This window comes from Cervus elaphus, chromosome 28 (assembly GCF_910594005.1).
Source record: "Cervus elaphus chromosome 28, mCerEla1.1, whole genome shotgun sequence".
Classification (NCBI taxonomy): domain Eukaryota; kingdom Metazoa; phylum Chordata; class Mammalia; order Artiodactyla; family Cervidae; genus Cervus; species Cervus elaphus.
In genome coordinates, this window is record NC_057842.1 from 28,370,988 (window position 1) to 28,385,399 (window position 14,412).

The 14,412-nt window shown below is 44.5% G+C and overlaps 2 protein-coding genes across 2 annotated transcripts; both read right to left on the reverse strand.

The window, feature by feature from the left end:
* Positions 1-286: 286 nt before the first annotated feature.
* On the reverse strand, positions 287-11,788 carry HEY2 (hes related family bHLH transcription factor with YRPW motif 2). The gene is made up of 5 exons (XM_043890285.1): positions 11,498-11,788; positions 9,485-9,563; positions 9,265-9,348; positions 6,640-6,721; positions 287-2,412 (listed from the first exon to the last, which is right to left on the reverse strand). Exons 1-5 carry the CDS (start codon positions 11,578-11,580, stop codon positions 1,727-1,729), a joined length of 1,014 nt encoding a protein of 337 aa, XP_043746220.1. The 5' UTR covers positions 11,581-11,788; the 3' UTR covers positions 287-1,726.
* A 787-nt stretch (positions 11,789-12,575) lies between these two features.
* Positions 12,576-14,047, reverse strand: LOC122685584. Its single transcript, XM_043890485.1, has 2 exons — positions 12,854-14,047; positions 12,576-12,750 (listed from the first exon to the last, which is right to left on the reverse strand). The coding sequence occupies exon 1, from the start codon at positions 13,972-13,974 to the stop codon at positions 13,300-13,302; it is 675 nt and encodes a 224-aa protein (XP_043746420.1). The 5' UTR covers positions 13,975-14,047; the 3' UTR covers positions 12,576-12,750; positions 12,854-13,299.
* Positions 14,048-14,412: the final 365 nt, after the last annotated feature.

Consider the following 14,412-nt stretch of genomic DNA (forward strand, 5'->3'; position numbering starts at 1 on the left):
CTACGTTCAGTATACTATTATTTGACCTTCTGGTATTTGCACTTTTCCAAGAACTATGCTAAAAATAAAAGGCAGAGGAAACCAATCACTTCTTGCCTCCAAATGGTGTCATACTCACCTATATTTAATTGATTTACAAACTCAAATATCTGTTATTTTCAAGGCTGTGAATTATACCAAATGACTTAGAAAAAGAAAAGCCAAAGTTTAATTTGTTAGTGAAACAAGGCCTTTCTTGAAATTCCTGTAAACTTTCATTCTGCAAAGCAACTCATCCACATTAAAATGGTCAAAAAGGACTTCATTTAATTAGTGATATGTAGACTTTTGCATAGAAAAAGGTTACAAAGTAATGCATAGAAGACTAGGTACAGTAATTTTTAAAACAAATATTTAAAAGTATAATTTTGCATAATGTTTAACATTCTCATAATGTTTATTGCTTTCTCCACACAGCAGAGAAATGAAGTGCATAATAATACATGCTGTGTCTTTGTCTTTCAAACATAAAATCTCAGGTGCTCAATTTCAAAGTATTAAGAGATTATTTTGTCGTTAAACAAAACAAGAACAACAAAACCAAAACACATTATGTAGCACTAGTCTAGGCATGGACAAAAATAATTTATGTACATCCCATTGAATACATTCATCTTGATTTGGGATCAAATGCAATCACAAGCCTGACAACGGACATTTAAAAATCGTGGCTTTTCTCTTACCATCGTTCTCTCCCTGCCTCATCACTTCCAGAAATGCAACTTCTTACCAAAAGGTGACAACAGATTTTACATGTTATTGGGATGAAATCAATAAGATAAATATGTAAAAATTGTCCAAATGATACAGAATAAATTAAAGTTTTACAACTGGAGAGTTTTCAAGTTGGCATCAGTCAGATAGCCTCTGGTGGGCACATAGTAAGCAATTGCTTCTAGGTACAACCTATAAATGCATGGTTTATATAAAGAAGCACCACGTTTTGAGCCATGAAAGAAAATGCCTGGGGGTCTGCAGGCAGGGCAGAAATGCTTGTTAATCTGAGCACTGATGTAATAATTGCTTACACGAATGCATTGCTAAATGTCACCACTTGGCAAGTCTGTACAAAGAAAGCAAACTAAGATAAAACTAGGACTTTCAACTTGAAAATTATTTTCAGCAATCCTTTTGGCCAATAAAAACCTGCTGGTTTCAACAGAGTGCTCTTCTCTTGGGTTGTACTAAAGTATCTGCAGCCTAATGCAGGGCTTCAGTCCCTTATCCTTTCTTAACCCAACCTCTACACTCTTCTCTACTTGTGCAATGTTGTATGTTCAAAAGAAAACTTTACTAGCTCAGGCACTTACGAAACACAAATTTTTTTTTCCCATCTAGTTTCAAGAGAATTGAGTCAGGTCATTTTTCTTCCCCAATTCAGACATCCTGATGCACTGCTGAATGGTATGGTCCATATTATTTTCCAGGAAACTTCTAAATGGAAACAAGTGTGAAGTTTTCAAAAGTTGCTGATGTCAAGTTACCAAATAGCCTTAAACCAAAACAGAGAAAAAAACAAAAAAAGATAATACCACATTTCCACTTGTGAGGTTTGTGTCTCAAACAGCTTGACTGTTCTCTGTGGGTCTGCAGACATCTCTATGGCTACTTCCAGGGTTGCAGAGGTTTTAAGCTGACTCGGAAATGAAGGACATTCAGTTGCTACTGCGAGGAGTTCCGTGAAAACTTAAAAAGCTCCTACTTCTGTGCCCCAGGGTCGATAAGGTTTACTGTTTGTCCCACTGCCCGTCTGCTGAGGGCTGGACGTGGCTGATACCGACAAGGGCGGGCTGATGGCTGTGGCAGCTGCCACGGCGGCAGCTGCGTTTGGGGGGAGCATGGGGAACGCCCCGGCGAAGGACAGAGGGAAGCTATGCGCAGCTGCGGTGGCTGCGGCCGCGGCCGCGTGGACGGTGGCGGAGAGGGACAGCAGAGACGTGGAGAGAGGCGGCACGCAGGGGGCGACGCTGCCCGTTGCGGGCATCCGCAGGGCGGAATCCGCGTGGGCGAACGTGGCGGTGAGGAGGGCGGAGCCGTGGGCGGGAGGCACTTCCGAAGTGGTGGACAGGCGACAGGGCGTGGACTCCGAGGCGTGGAGTCCGTTGGGCTGGAGCAGGGCTGCCGGGAGGTGGTGGAAGGCCGCCGCCCAGTGGTGCGGGTGCAGCGGGTGATGGTGGTGGGCCAGAGAAGAGGTCATGGCCGCCGCCTCCCGCTGCGAGGCGCACGAGCTGAGGTGCGAGACCAGGCGCATGCGCAGGGGGTCAGAGGAGTCCAGGCCTTCCACGGAGCTCAGGTACCTCGCCACTTCCGTTAGGCACTCCCGGAAGCCGATGCTCATGAAGTCCATGGCAAGGGCGTGCGCGTCAAAGTAGCCTAAAAGGGGGTTCGAGCACCGTGCGGGCCAGCAGAGGCAGGAGGGAGACAGAATGATAACCGTTACGAAGGGTCACCACCAACTACGTTCCACCCTCTTCAGAGATTTAAGTACAACTAGCAATCCTCCCTGAAGATGTTGCCAGCTATTTATGGCCGTAATTTTTGCAGCCGTTAAGAAAGTGTACTTTGCAATTCACATGTGTGACAATTCTGGTAGTGCTATACACTACAGCTGTTCTTGCAACCAAATATCACAGTGGGGGGGAAAAAATTAAAAACATCTGTGTTTCAAACACTTCCAGGAAAAAAAAATGGTGTCCCTCTTGTATGGTGGGACAGTGAAATTCTCTAGTAAACTTTTGCACGGCTATTACAGAGGACCCGTCTCTCTGTCTCTGTCACATGAGTTAGAGATTAAAGGGTTTATCGGAAACATCCTCACTCTCTTGGCATTTGTAGCAGAGACGTGAAAAGCATACAAGCAGATTGAGGACTTTGTTAGAAATGTGCTAGAACTGCTTAATAAAGTCATACATGCTTCGTGCCTCATGGTTGTTTTTTGTTTTAATCGACAAAATGAAAACACCATTCTTTGTATGAAAAAAATTTAAAGAAAGCAAAATGATTTTAAAAAATGTGGCCACTCCCACCATACCACACACAAATATGAACAGGTTATATAGTGTGTTGATTTTCAGTTAGCCTGGTTGCAGGCTCCTCAAAGGTATAGTATTTTGAGTTTTCTGTCATTGTGCTGTTTCTCTTCAAGGCCAGTTTGTTGTGGTGTTTTAGTAGGATTCTCATAAATGGTGATCTATAAAATACGGCATTTTTTTTCTAATAAAAAATTCAATTCACACACACACACACACAAAATGTGGCTACTAATTTGAAGGTCAGATTTTTCTATCAGGTAATATGAGGCTCCTTGGCTGACATGAGGTTACTATAACTCCTAGCTTTCCTGAAGTTCAAATATAAATTTCTTTCATTGGTTAGCTTAGTTTAAGTTTTTCTGGCATTTATTCAAGAAAAAAAAATGTATGTTAATTATGTCAGTGTGTATGCATGTACCCCTGCACATAAGGTTATTATCATAAAAATGGCTAAAGTCCATCACATTTATGAGAATCTCTTTTCATCCAAAGATAATACATTAGATAGAAAATAATAACATCTGACTAGTATCAGTGCCCATTTAGGGCATTCCCCCATCAGAGATTTGGGGAAATGTCACCATTTTGAATTAGTGACCTCTAGCATGTACAAACATATCCTTCTCAGATTTTTTTTCTCATTTGGAAGTCTTTTTAAAAAACAATTTTAAATTAAAATTTAGTCTACTCACTTTGGGGATGTGTGTATATATAAATGACAAATTCAAACAAGGTTATTTTCATCTAAGGCATTTACTGTATTATCTTTTTTGTTTCTGTAGATCAAAGTATGACCTGTTTCATTTATCATCTATTAACATTTAAACTAACTTATTCTATAGTTTGACTTTGGAAAAATAGTAGTCACAGTATTCAAAGTCCAAGAGTAGAATTCCAACAGAAACTTGGAAGTCCCAAAAAAGAAATTTTGGGAAAAATATATACATTAAGATAGTAACAACACAAAGCTGACATAAGAGAATATCATGAAATGTGGAAAATAAGCAACAAAAATTGTTATTATCCCAGGCCTTCAGCACAGTTAGCAATAAAGCCCCTGACACTAGGAGGTAAAGTTCTTCCTGAAGAAGATGCCTCCAAAGAAAGATTTCACATTAAGTGTCCTTAGGGTTCTCTGTAAGGCTTTGAAGACTTCTGACTTCCATGAGAGAAGGGAGGTAATCATCAGAATAGATAAAGTCCAGAAATCCAGAGGGATCTAGAAATTTAGGTTACTCTAAATCTTCTCTAGAAACTACTGCCTTAGCAAAACAGACTAAAGAATAGATCAAAAGAATTGAACCCCAAGAGCTTCCAAGAATTTTTCATGACTAGGCACAAAGTAATTGAAATTGGTGATTTGCTGGCTATATGTTGTTGCACATGGCTGAGTTCTCTGTTGCATCTTAAGGCATATAAATTATATAATTCCTATTCTATTGCTGAATGCAGAGGGAAACGATGATGAGCAGCTGTTTCCTGTGACTGGATCTTGGGCCAAAAATAACAGCAGAGGGGTCCACGCCACTTCATCACTGCTCTATGGGCTTTAAGTGACTAAACTCATAATATTGTGAAGTAAACACTCTCCCTGTCCTCATTTTATAGATGAAGAAACTGGGCTTCAGAGAAGGTTAGTAACTTATCCAGGGTCACAGAGCTTAAAAAAAAAAAATAGCAGAGCCAGGATTTGAAACCAGGCAACCTAACCGCAGAGTCTCTGCCCTTCGCCAGTACATTCTGAGGCCCCATAGCTGCTGTGAGTCTAACAATTTGCGCCCACACTGCCAGCCCCCCCTCCCCCGAAGGCCCACACATTCTCTGGTGAGGTGACCTCTCTAATGACCGGGCAGTCAGGCGACTTGTATGGAACTTGCTCGCAAATGTCTGTTCACAGACTATTTTGGGACGGATTTTTAGGACTGTTCAGGTAGCCGAGAATAGCAACCAAGATGGAACTTCATTTTTATACTAAGGCATAAGAACAATATTACTCTTTAGAAGTATAGCTCATGCCAACTATTTGAAACGCGGATAAAAATTCTTAGCTTTACAGCTAACAGTGCCAAGAGAGGTAAAGCAATCAAAGCCTTTCCCCTGCAGCATCTCTAACTCAATCAGTCTCCTAATATCTTGGGGTGGCACGTGTAGAGACAGAATCTTGGGGCTGCAGGGGCCCTTGAGAATTCAATGCTGCTAGTACAGGCCTCCCCATGTCACTTAGCACCTCTGTCTCGGTTTAAAGGTGGGGGCACTGGCTAAGCTAGGTTGGATCTGGCATCTACAATTTCATCCAGTTCTCTACCATGTAAGAATATTTGCATGCTTTGCAGAGGGTTACATTTTAATGAGAAGAAATCACAATTCCATATCCCATTCAGTATGTTCATTCATGCAGGACGGTTCCTTGAGCAGGGACAACAGCGGGTAAGTCACACTGAGTGGGAAGGCATCCCTTTACTAAGATCACCCTCCACCTGACACAGGTAGAAAGATGGTGACGCTCAGAGCTGATGTTCCCCAGGTCCTCAGCTGGAGTTAAATACTGAAATACTTGGGCACCGATTGGTAAACAGCTATTTCTCTCCTTGCCCTGCTTCCGCTCTGATCTAGGGAAGACTCTGGTGCTCTGCAATAAAAGGCCAATGCCGAACAGACAGAAGCCTCTAGGGTGTAGCTGCAGGACTTCGTCTTTGTGGTTCCCTCTCCTCAGCTAGTTATCAAATAACATAGACCAGTACCCTTGGCTAAGATGAATACCGAAGGCCTTCTGGAGGGTGAAAAGGATACAAGGGGCAAAATCAAGTCTGATATGTGAGAAGCAAGATAACGAAATCTGAATGAATCAGCGTTCAGGGTCTCACATCCATTTACACCACGAAGTGAGGGTCCGTCCCTGAGTGCCCTGGGCTGTTCTTCCCTAAATCACTATCTGGTACAGAAGACATCTCTCCATGGCACGGGGCCAGGGCACCTGCTCCTGTTTGCTCTCTGCAGGAATGACTTGCATCAGTGGTTTCCAGGACAGAGACTCACTACCTGCACTTCAAATGCTCTGTGTGGTCTGAATCCAAGACCAATCAGACTCTGAAAACAACAATGAAAATTCACTTCTTTTGGAATAGCTGCTTGATACTGAGTCCTAGCTTCGATTTAATGGGTGGAGGGGAGGACGGTGGGGGAGGGAAAGAAGAAGAGAAAAAGCTTGCCTCTAACCTCCTGTTTATGTTTGGATGTTTGTGTGTTTGTTTTGTCTTTGGTACAAATTCCAGCATGCACTTCTGAAAGTCCCAAACAAATCTCTGACCAGGCTGCTATGAATGAAGCCTTACTCCCACAGTACTATGAAAGCAAACACAAGCCCAGGGTCAAGTGCTTCTTTTGTTCCAGAAGTTCTTTCCCACGAGTTCAATCCTGCCATTAGCATTGATTTCCACGGCTTTAATCTGGGACCTCCTATCTCAGCTTGTTAAAGAACTGTTCAACTATGACTTCCTTACAATCTTAAGGAGAAAAAAATGAAAAGAGAAAGGCAGAAAGCGGGGGTGGAATGAAGTCACCAACTTACCTTTACCCCCAGTTGCCTGCAGCATCTTTAAGTGATCTACTGTCATTTGAAGTATTTCAGCTTTTTCTAACTTTGCAGATCCCTGAATAAACAAATAATGAAGTCTCATAAATCCCATGGAAACAAATTTGGAACAATTTATCCTGAATTTTCATTTTCCCTCCCACTAAGAAATTCTCAATTTAATTTTTTCACAGAAAAAAAATGAACTCCTTCCAAATTTCACATGAAGACACTAATTATGATACACCTAGTGACAGATATTTGCCATTTTAACTCTTAAAGAATAAAAGGCGTGATAAGTAATTTTTAATCACAAAAACGATTACACTAAGCCACTCCACGCAAACTATAACAACTGCAGAATTCTCAAACTTTGCATCAATCTCTGCCCTGGTTAATAATACACTTTATTAGGCGATATGTGATAGTCTTCCCCGGTGGCTCAGGCGGTAAAGAATCCACCTGTAAGGCGGGAGACCCAGGTTCGATTCCTGGGTGGGGAAGATCCCCTGGCGGAGGGCATGGCTACCCACTCCAGTGTTTTTGCCTAGAGAATTCCATGGACAGAGGAGCCTGGCGAGCTACAATTGATGGGTTCACAGAGTTGGACACGACTGAGCATCTAACACTATAGGGCAACTGACACTTAAGTCTGGATCAGTTGAATCCAACTCTGGAGGAAAAGGAGACAGGATCTCAGCAAATTATTGTTAAAAACATATTTTTCAAAAATAGAATTCTAAGATGCTTTTAAGGTAATTCATACTACACTACTGTAAGTAGAACCCAAAGTGCAAAAAGAGAGACTTTCAAAGTTTTTTTCTCCAATAACTACCAGCAGGTGTCACTGTAAATTCCAAGATCATAAACAAGGAAGCATAATCTACCTCTTTTATCTAGTAAGCATCAAAAATGCTTAAGGATATCTGAACGCTTTAAAACGGCTCTTAATAAAACTGTCTTGGAAATATATTTTATGCCCATTCCCCCACTTTAAGGCACCTCTGGAAACCAACTGGAATACAAATGTGCCACTTTAAGCTGTCTCAGAGGGCTGTGGGTGGCTTCTAATTTCTTGGAAGAGCTAAATAATTAAATCAGTATGTTTTCTTGAAAAGGAAACTGAAGTTTATTTCAGGTTCCTATGCTTTACTTGTTTTGTGAAAATTGTCAGCACCCAGTACATGCTGAGAGCGCCAGAGTTATTTAAACTGCTCGAAAGAACACTCTTCTAATCATACTGTGACAGAGCCAGCTCACCAGGGTTGGTCGCCAAGCTCAGCAAATGGGAAAGCCTGTGTTTATGGTAACTAACTGCCAAACTACTGAGGTCTGCTTTTAAGGTTTGTTTTAAGTCGACAGTTAAGGGGGAAAAAAAAAAATCTAACAACCCTCCCTCCTCCCCCAAAAATCACCGAACTGTTCCTCGTAACTGTAGACATTTCAGTACTGAAAGTAAAAAAGGTCATTGATTACTGATATTTTCATTCTCAGCATATTGTGGGAAAGGCTACTAATCAAAACTACAACTTGCCCATTATATTTAGCTTATCAGTTTTAGCATACAGAGTGGGTGCCTTTTTTCTTTGAAAAATGTATAATCAATAACATACGACACCTTGTACTTCTGTCCATGTTCAATTTTTCCATGAAGATGAACAGGAGTTTCAGTGAAAGTGACTAATAACAAAACTGCAGTTTCTGGATAATTTCCAAGGACTTTGTGGGGCTTGCTTTATAATGTTTGTGGTTCATGAAACAACAAAGTGGAATAAACAAACAATGGATGTCTTATATCCTATATGAATTTAATTGAAAGTATAACATCTTCAACAAGGGTATGATGCCATGCTGTTTGAAAGATGCTGTTAGAAATCTGATCGTCAACCGTGGAGGCCGAGGGAAAACCACAACTTTTCCAAAATGACAGAGGAAGATTTAAACATTTGGCTTCCTACTTTCTCAAGTGTGCAAAATATTTTTTCCTTTTTCTTTCTTTTTTTTTGGTAAAGAAATACTTGAATTCTGAAAAGGGGAATTTATGGCTAGTTTGATTTTTACCAAACTTTCACAATATGCCTCAAAATAAACATGATTCTATTAACCCAGGGATTAAAAATGAAACCAAGTGGTTTGGTAAATAAATTTTGTTAGTACTATTATTTAGGAAATAGAACGAGAGATGTTACTTCCTCGGCTTTGGCTATTTTTTTTTTTTTTTTATTAAAAGAGCTTACTTGAAAGAATAATTAAAAATAGTTTGAGACAAAAATGAAATTTCACGTAGATATCTTTTTTGTTTTTGTTTTTTAAGAAGACTACTACATACAGCTCAGTTTTAAACCACTACTGGTATTCATAGAAAGAACAGAGAAAGCATGAACATGTTACCCTGAAGGGGAAAATAAGCTAGAGAATGGAAATGTTTTTCAACTTCATGATGGATTATGTTTTTAATAGTTTTGCCACAACAAAGCATTTTATTGAAATAGCTGCTGTGTGCCAGATCAGGGCACATACACCATTATTTTAATGAGCTTTAACAAGAACCCACATTCCCAGATGAGAGAATCAGATTTTTTGAGCTCTTTGGTGGGATGGTCAGGGGTGGGGGCAGCTTACTTGTTTTTCAAAAGCGGTTGGCACCAGTCGTCTCAACTCAGATAAACTGTTATTTATCCGATCTCGACGCCTTTTCTCTATTATCTATCCCCAAAAAGCAAAACAACAACAAAAGTTTATGAATACACAGATGATAAAATGATTCATAATGGAAAAATACAACTGCTACACGTTAGGCAGGATTACAGGAAACAAAAAGAAAGAAAAAAGAATCACATACCCCTCTCCTTTTCTTTCTTGCCATAATCTGAGATGTTGTTGTTGGCGAATTCGACCTAATCACAGAGCTAGTACTTTGCCTACGAAATAAGAAGAGTTTGTCAGGTGCTGTATGAACACCACAATTGTTTCTTCTGGGTGCTTGAAGGCACCCATGAAATAATTCAGAGAGAGAACATAGTTCAGATCAGTGTTATTTTATTCTTAATTCTTATTCTTAACAAACTTTGCTTTCAGCCCTTTCATATCTTTTCAGGAAAGAATCATGCCATTTTTTTCTTTTAATAAGTAATCCAGATGCCAAATCTACTGGCAGAAAACATCTCTAAACTTTTATTGGTCTTCCAATGAAATACTTATGGGCAGTCAGGGTGAGAAGTTAGATATTAGTACTTCCTAGTTCCACTCATAAATGTTTCTTAAAAGTCAGCTAATCTCTAATAACATCCCTCCTCCTCCCTGAGGTCAGACCCACTAAACAAAGCAATGCTATTGTAAAATAAAGGCCATGTTTAGTAGTATTATCAAACAGATATACAGTCACTGTATGTCAAACTGCTGTCCCTAGATGCAGTCTTTAAGATAAACAGAAGTTATCTATTTCAAAACTCCAATTAGTCATACAGGGGGAAAAAAAAGACAAATTCAATGTTTTCTGTGTCAATTTTCCAAAAGAACGACCCCAGATTAAATATGCCAGTAACAGAAAAATTAGATCAACTATTAGATGAATATTTTACTTTGAAAATAAAACTCTAGGTGAGTATCTCTCAGCCTTCAATTTAAGCTTAAAACTCTGAGTTGTAACCCATCTTGAGTTTGCTAATGAAAAAATATTTTGTATCAAAAGTTCAATCAAATCACTGCACTGTCACATACTTTTTATGATGCATTCTAGTTGATATCTGTTTCTCGTCATAATTCATGGATACTCTGCTTTTTCATGTTCTCAAATTCTCCAGGTTCCTGTTATTTGTTCTTTCATTTTAGAAATGCTGCGCACACCAGGTTCTTATTACCTCACCTTCTCACTTCTGGATCTTATTTCTGAATTAACTGTTCCCCTCATTCCCACCCCTTCTCAACTGGTTTCACCTTTCACACATCTTTTGTTTTCGGATCTCTTTTTTTTTTTTTTAAGATGACACAACAACACTTTAATAATTATAAGATACTTTGGAAACAATATTTCAAGTAAATATCTTTGCTTTTGCTGATTCCAGGCTAAGGTCTGTACATGTTAGAATAATATTGAAAGAAAACCAGTTTTCCAAAGGTAGAAAGAATTTTACTCTTGAGTGACAGCTGCAGATAAATAATTAAGGTGCTTCTGGGGATGCCAATTAGAAGCAATTATCATTTGACCCGCCTTGGCACTAAAACGCCTCCATAACCTCCCTCTGTCACTGCATAGTTGAGGTCTGGCTTCTGTGATCACGACCCCGATCTTTTCCAGACTTAGGAACAAGTAGTCAGAGAGAGGATGCCCGAAAGACTTGTCACTCACACCTCTGTCAACCAAATTACACTCGACCAACCTGGAAATCTCAACCTACTTAGCCTTGCCATCGCTAATTGCTTTAATTTCTCCAAAAAGCAAGTCATCTTTTAGCGTCTTTAAATATTAAAACAATCTCCCCCCTCCCCTTCGCCTGGCCCATTTTGAAAGTGCTCCCCAGTACAGTTTCGGTGGCGGGAGCGTCGCGGGTCGCCCGGACTTCCCAGTCCGCGTGCCCAACGCTGACAGCCGGGGGACCCTTCGCCAGCCCCTGCAACACTTTCAGCCGCGTCCCCCGTCTTCTCGCCCCACCCCTCGAGTGCAAACCCACATGCCTCGCCCCACCCCAACACGCGCTCCGCGAGCGCCCACCACTCAAAAGTATTCTAGGAAAAACTTTCCCCCGCTCGGCTGGAAGGCGGCGGAGAAGAACCTCGGGATGTCCAACGAGCCGCTGGTACACAAAGCTCCCCGATGCCTCGGGCTCAGGACAGCTCCCGCCGAGCCCGCGCTCACCCCGAGTAATTGTTCTCGCTCCCCACGTCGATGGTCTCGTCCATGTCGCTCTCAGAGGTCGTCTCCTCGCAAGGGCGCTTCATCGCGGAGAAGACCGCGCGGGGCGCGGCCGGGCCGGAGCCACGGACGCAGAGCGGGACGCAGCGCCCTCCCTGCCTGCCTCCTCCTGCCCTCCCTCCCTGGGCCCCGGCAGGCGCGGCTCCGGCGGCGGCGCGGTCAGCTCCTCGCGGCTCTTTCCCACGCCGCAGCCCAGCTCGGCCGCAAGAGCCGGCGCCGGCCACGCCTCCCTCCCCGCGCGGGCGGGGCCCCCTCGGCCGCCACCCGCGCGCAGGCCCCCGCCCGCTCCGCCGGGCACCGCCTCCCCGGGGCCAGCGTGACCTGGGATTGGCTGAGGTGGAGGGGCGGGGCTGCGCTGGCCAATGCGGGCCGCGGAGCTCGGGCTTGAGGCGTGGGAACGCGGCCGCGCCTCGGCGGCCCGGGAGCTGAGCGCGGGTGGGGAGGCGCCGCGGCGAGCGGGAGCGCGAAGTTGCTAACCCTAGATAGGGAGGCGCGCGGACGTGGGCACGGGCGCCGGCGCGGGCGCGGCGGGGGCGGGCCGGCGAGGGGCGGGCTCTGGACCTCGGGTTTTGGCGCTCCTCCGCACCCCGCCGTCTGCCCGTGAAGTTTCAGCCCTGTGTTTAAAGAATAACCCCAAGCGCGTGGCTGAGTGTGAGCGAACGTGTGTGACGTCGGGAGGCGCCGTGGCTTAACCGAACCGCCCCACTCGACTGTCCCTTGTCTGGACCAAAACTGCTGACTGATTGACCCTGGCGGTCACATTTGCCCTCTGGGGTTTTTGGAAACCCTAAATCAAAGTTGCTTTTCTCCCGGGCAACTCGCACGGCTGCTTCCGCGGCCTCTGGGCCGAGAACAGATAAGGACGCGAGTTTCTCCGACCAGGTACTTAAAACCGCTGGCGGTCGGAGGGTCTGAGAGACAGGCCACCAAACGATTTTCGATTTGCTCTGAATCAGTTCTTTGTATTTGGCCACCCGGGCTGTAGGTTGTAGATAATAGATCCCGCTGAGTAGACCTTGGGTCGGAGTTGTGTCTACTCTGGTGACAGGAAGGACTAGAGCAATGATGCGGGTATTTTAGGACACGTTTAGTAGTTTTTCCAAGTTCGAGTTTTTCGGGCTTGGATGATCCAGATAGTTGCAATTCTCCACACTCCCTGGTTTGGGTAGTCACAGCGGTAGAGTTAATTAGAATCCCTACGTGAAAGAAAAGAAAAATCAGGCTTGGCAATTTGTTTTCTAGAAGATGAATTCGTGTCCAGTTTTTTTTTTTGTGCATTGGACAGCGTGGGTTGTATACCATTCTAGATGGGCCCTCAAACGTTTTCAAGCTGCTCTTTCTCTCCATGATCTGAAGTAGTATCTCTGGAACCGGCGGCTACGCGGATGTGTCTGCGAGGGCAGCCGGAGTCGGTTTGCCAGCCCGGCCGCCGCGATACCGGGAGGCGGGCGCCGGGTCGGTCCGGGTCAAGCCGAGACTGCAGTCACCGCGTCCGGCAGCTCTGTGCTAAGTGCGGAAAAGCCTCTGAGAAAGAGGCGTCAGTCAATCGCCAGAAGCCTGCGCCACGGACGGATTCTTATTTTTCTGGGGATCTGCTTAGGGTGTCCCTCTCACACTGCATTCTCTTTCCTCACACAAGACCGGCGCGGGGCGGGGAGGAGAAAGGGAAGGGACGCGACTTGAGAAGGCCGATCCCGGGCGGGAGCTGGGCAGGCGGAGAGCGAGAAGGACCTGCAGTCCGCGGGTTAAGCCCTCGTTAAACCACACAACCCCTTCCCCACAAACCCTCGTCTCTTTTGTGCGGTCCCCACCGCGGCGCCTGCAATAACCGTGTGAACAGAAACCCGAAACGTTCCATCCTGACTTCTGAAACTTAACACCGGGCAAAGCACACAGTCTCGGGGCGGGGTGGGGGGGAGGTGGGGGCAGGCCGGGCGGGGCCTGATGGGGCTGGACCGGGTCAGCTCGGGGCCGCCGGGGACGGTGACCCCCCAGCTCGGCTGTGGGCTTCTGCTCTGTGCGGGTCTCCTGGCCTTTGCTTCGCTGCCTCTCGGCTGCCCAAGCCCGCTGCTGGGAGCCGAGCGGACTCGCGTCCCTCCGGCTCCGACCTCCCCCGACGCCACTCGGCTCCGGGTCCTCCAAGCCCCTCTAGGATGAGCGGGTGTGCGCGGGTGGCCAATCGCTCCTCCCCGGCGGGTGCGCCCGAGTCCAGTCTCCGCAGGCCACTGGGGGACACATCGCCTCCGACCTGCGAACGCAGCCTTCACAACCTTCAGCGAAGGCTGCGCATTTTTCTGAAAGTGAATGCCTACAGGTGCCATTAACCTTGGCCACGCGATCAAATTAGCGGGCGCTTCCAAACGCCCGGGGGGCAAAATCGTCATTGAAAAAACAAGTTCTTTCTCACTATACGGCTGCATTTAATTATAATAATTGCGAAAAATTGCAAAGAGGGAAATGACTGGCTTGCAATAAAGTTGCAACTAGTTAAAGTTTTTCCGTATTTGTCTTTGAAGACTTAACCACTGTACCCATGTTATAAAGAAAACTATGGCAAGGACGTTCGAAATGCACACGCGGGTTTAATGTCACTTAGAAATATTTTTAAAACCAAAGAAGGTCGTGTTTTAAAAGCGTTTGGAACAGTGTCTGGTATATGATACGCCCTGTATACGTCTGTTAAATAAACATGAATGCTTAAGGCAAAAGACCTCGGCGTTTTGTACATAATCAAATTAGTAATATGCTCACTTATCTGCAACATACTTAATCGTAATTAGGCAACACGAGATTTTTCAATTAGGTCTTTTATTCCCCTAAAGTATCCTATTTGCCGATCCCCTGGTTAGGCGCCCTAA

What these genes read in the sequence shown, in the direction of transcription:
- HEY2 (XM_043890285.1), bottom strand. Translation starts at nt 11,580, where the DNA reads ATGAAGCGCCCTTGCGAGGAGACGACCTCTGAGAGCGACATGGACGAG. An exon ending in CAAGAAAGAAAAGGAGAGGG is followed by an intron (nt 9,349 to 9,484) that starts GTATGTGATTCT and finishes TTTTGGGGATAG; the next exon opens with ATAATAGAGAAAAGGCGTCG. An exon ending in CAACCGCTTTTGAAAAACAA is followed by an intron (nt 6,722 to 9,264) that starts GTAAGCTGCCCC and finishes TTGTTTATTCAG; the next exon opens with GGATCTGCAAAGTTAGAAAA.
- LOC122685584 (XM_043890485.1), bottom strand. Translation starts at nt 13,974, where the DNA reads ATGCAGCCGTATAGTGAGAAAGAACTTGTTTTTTCAATGACGATTTTG.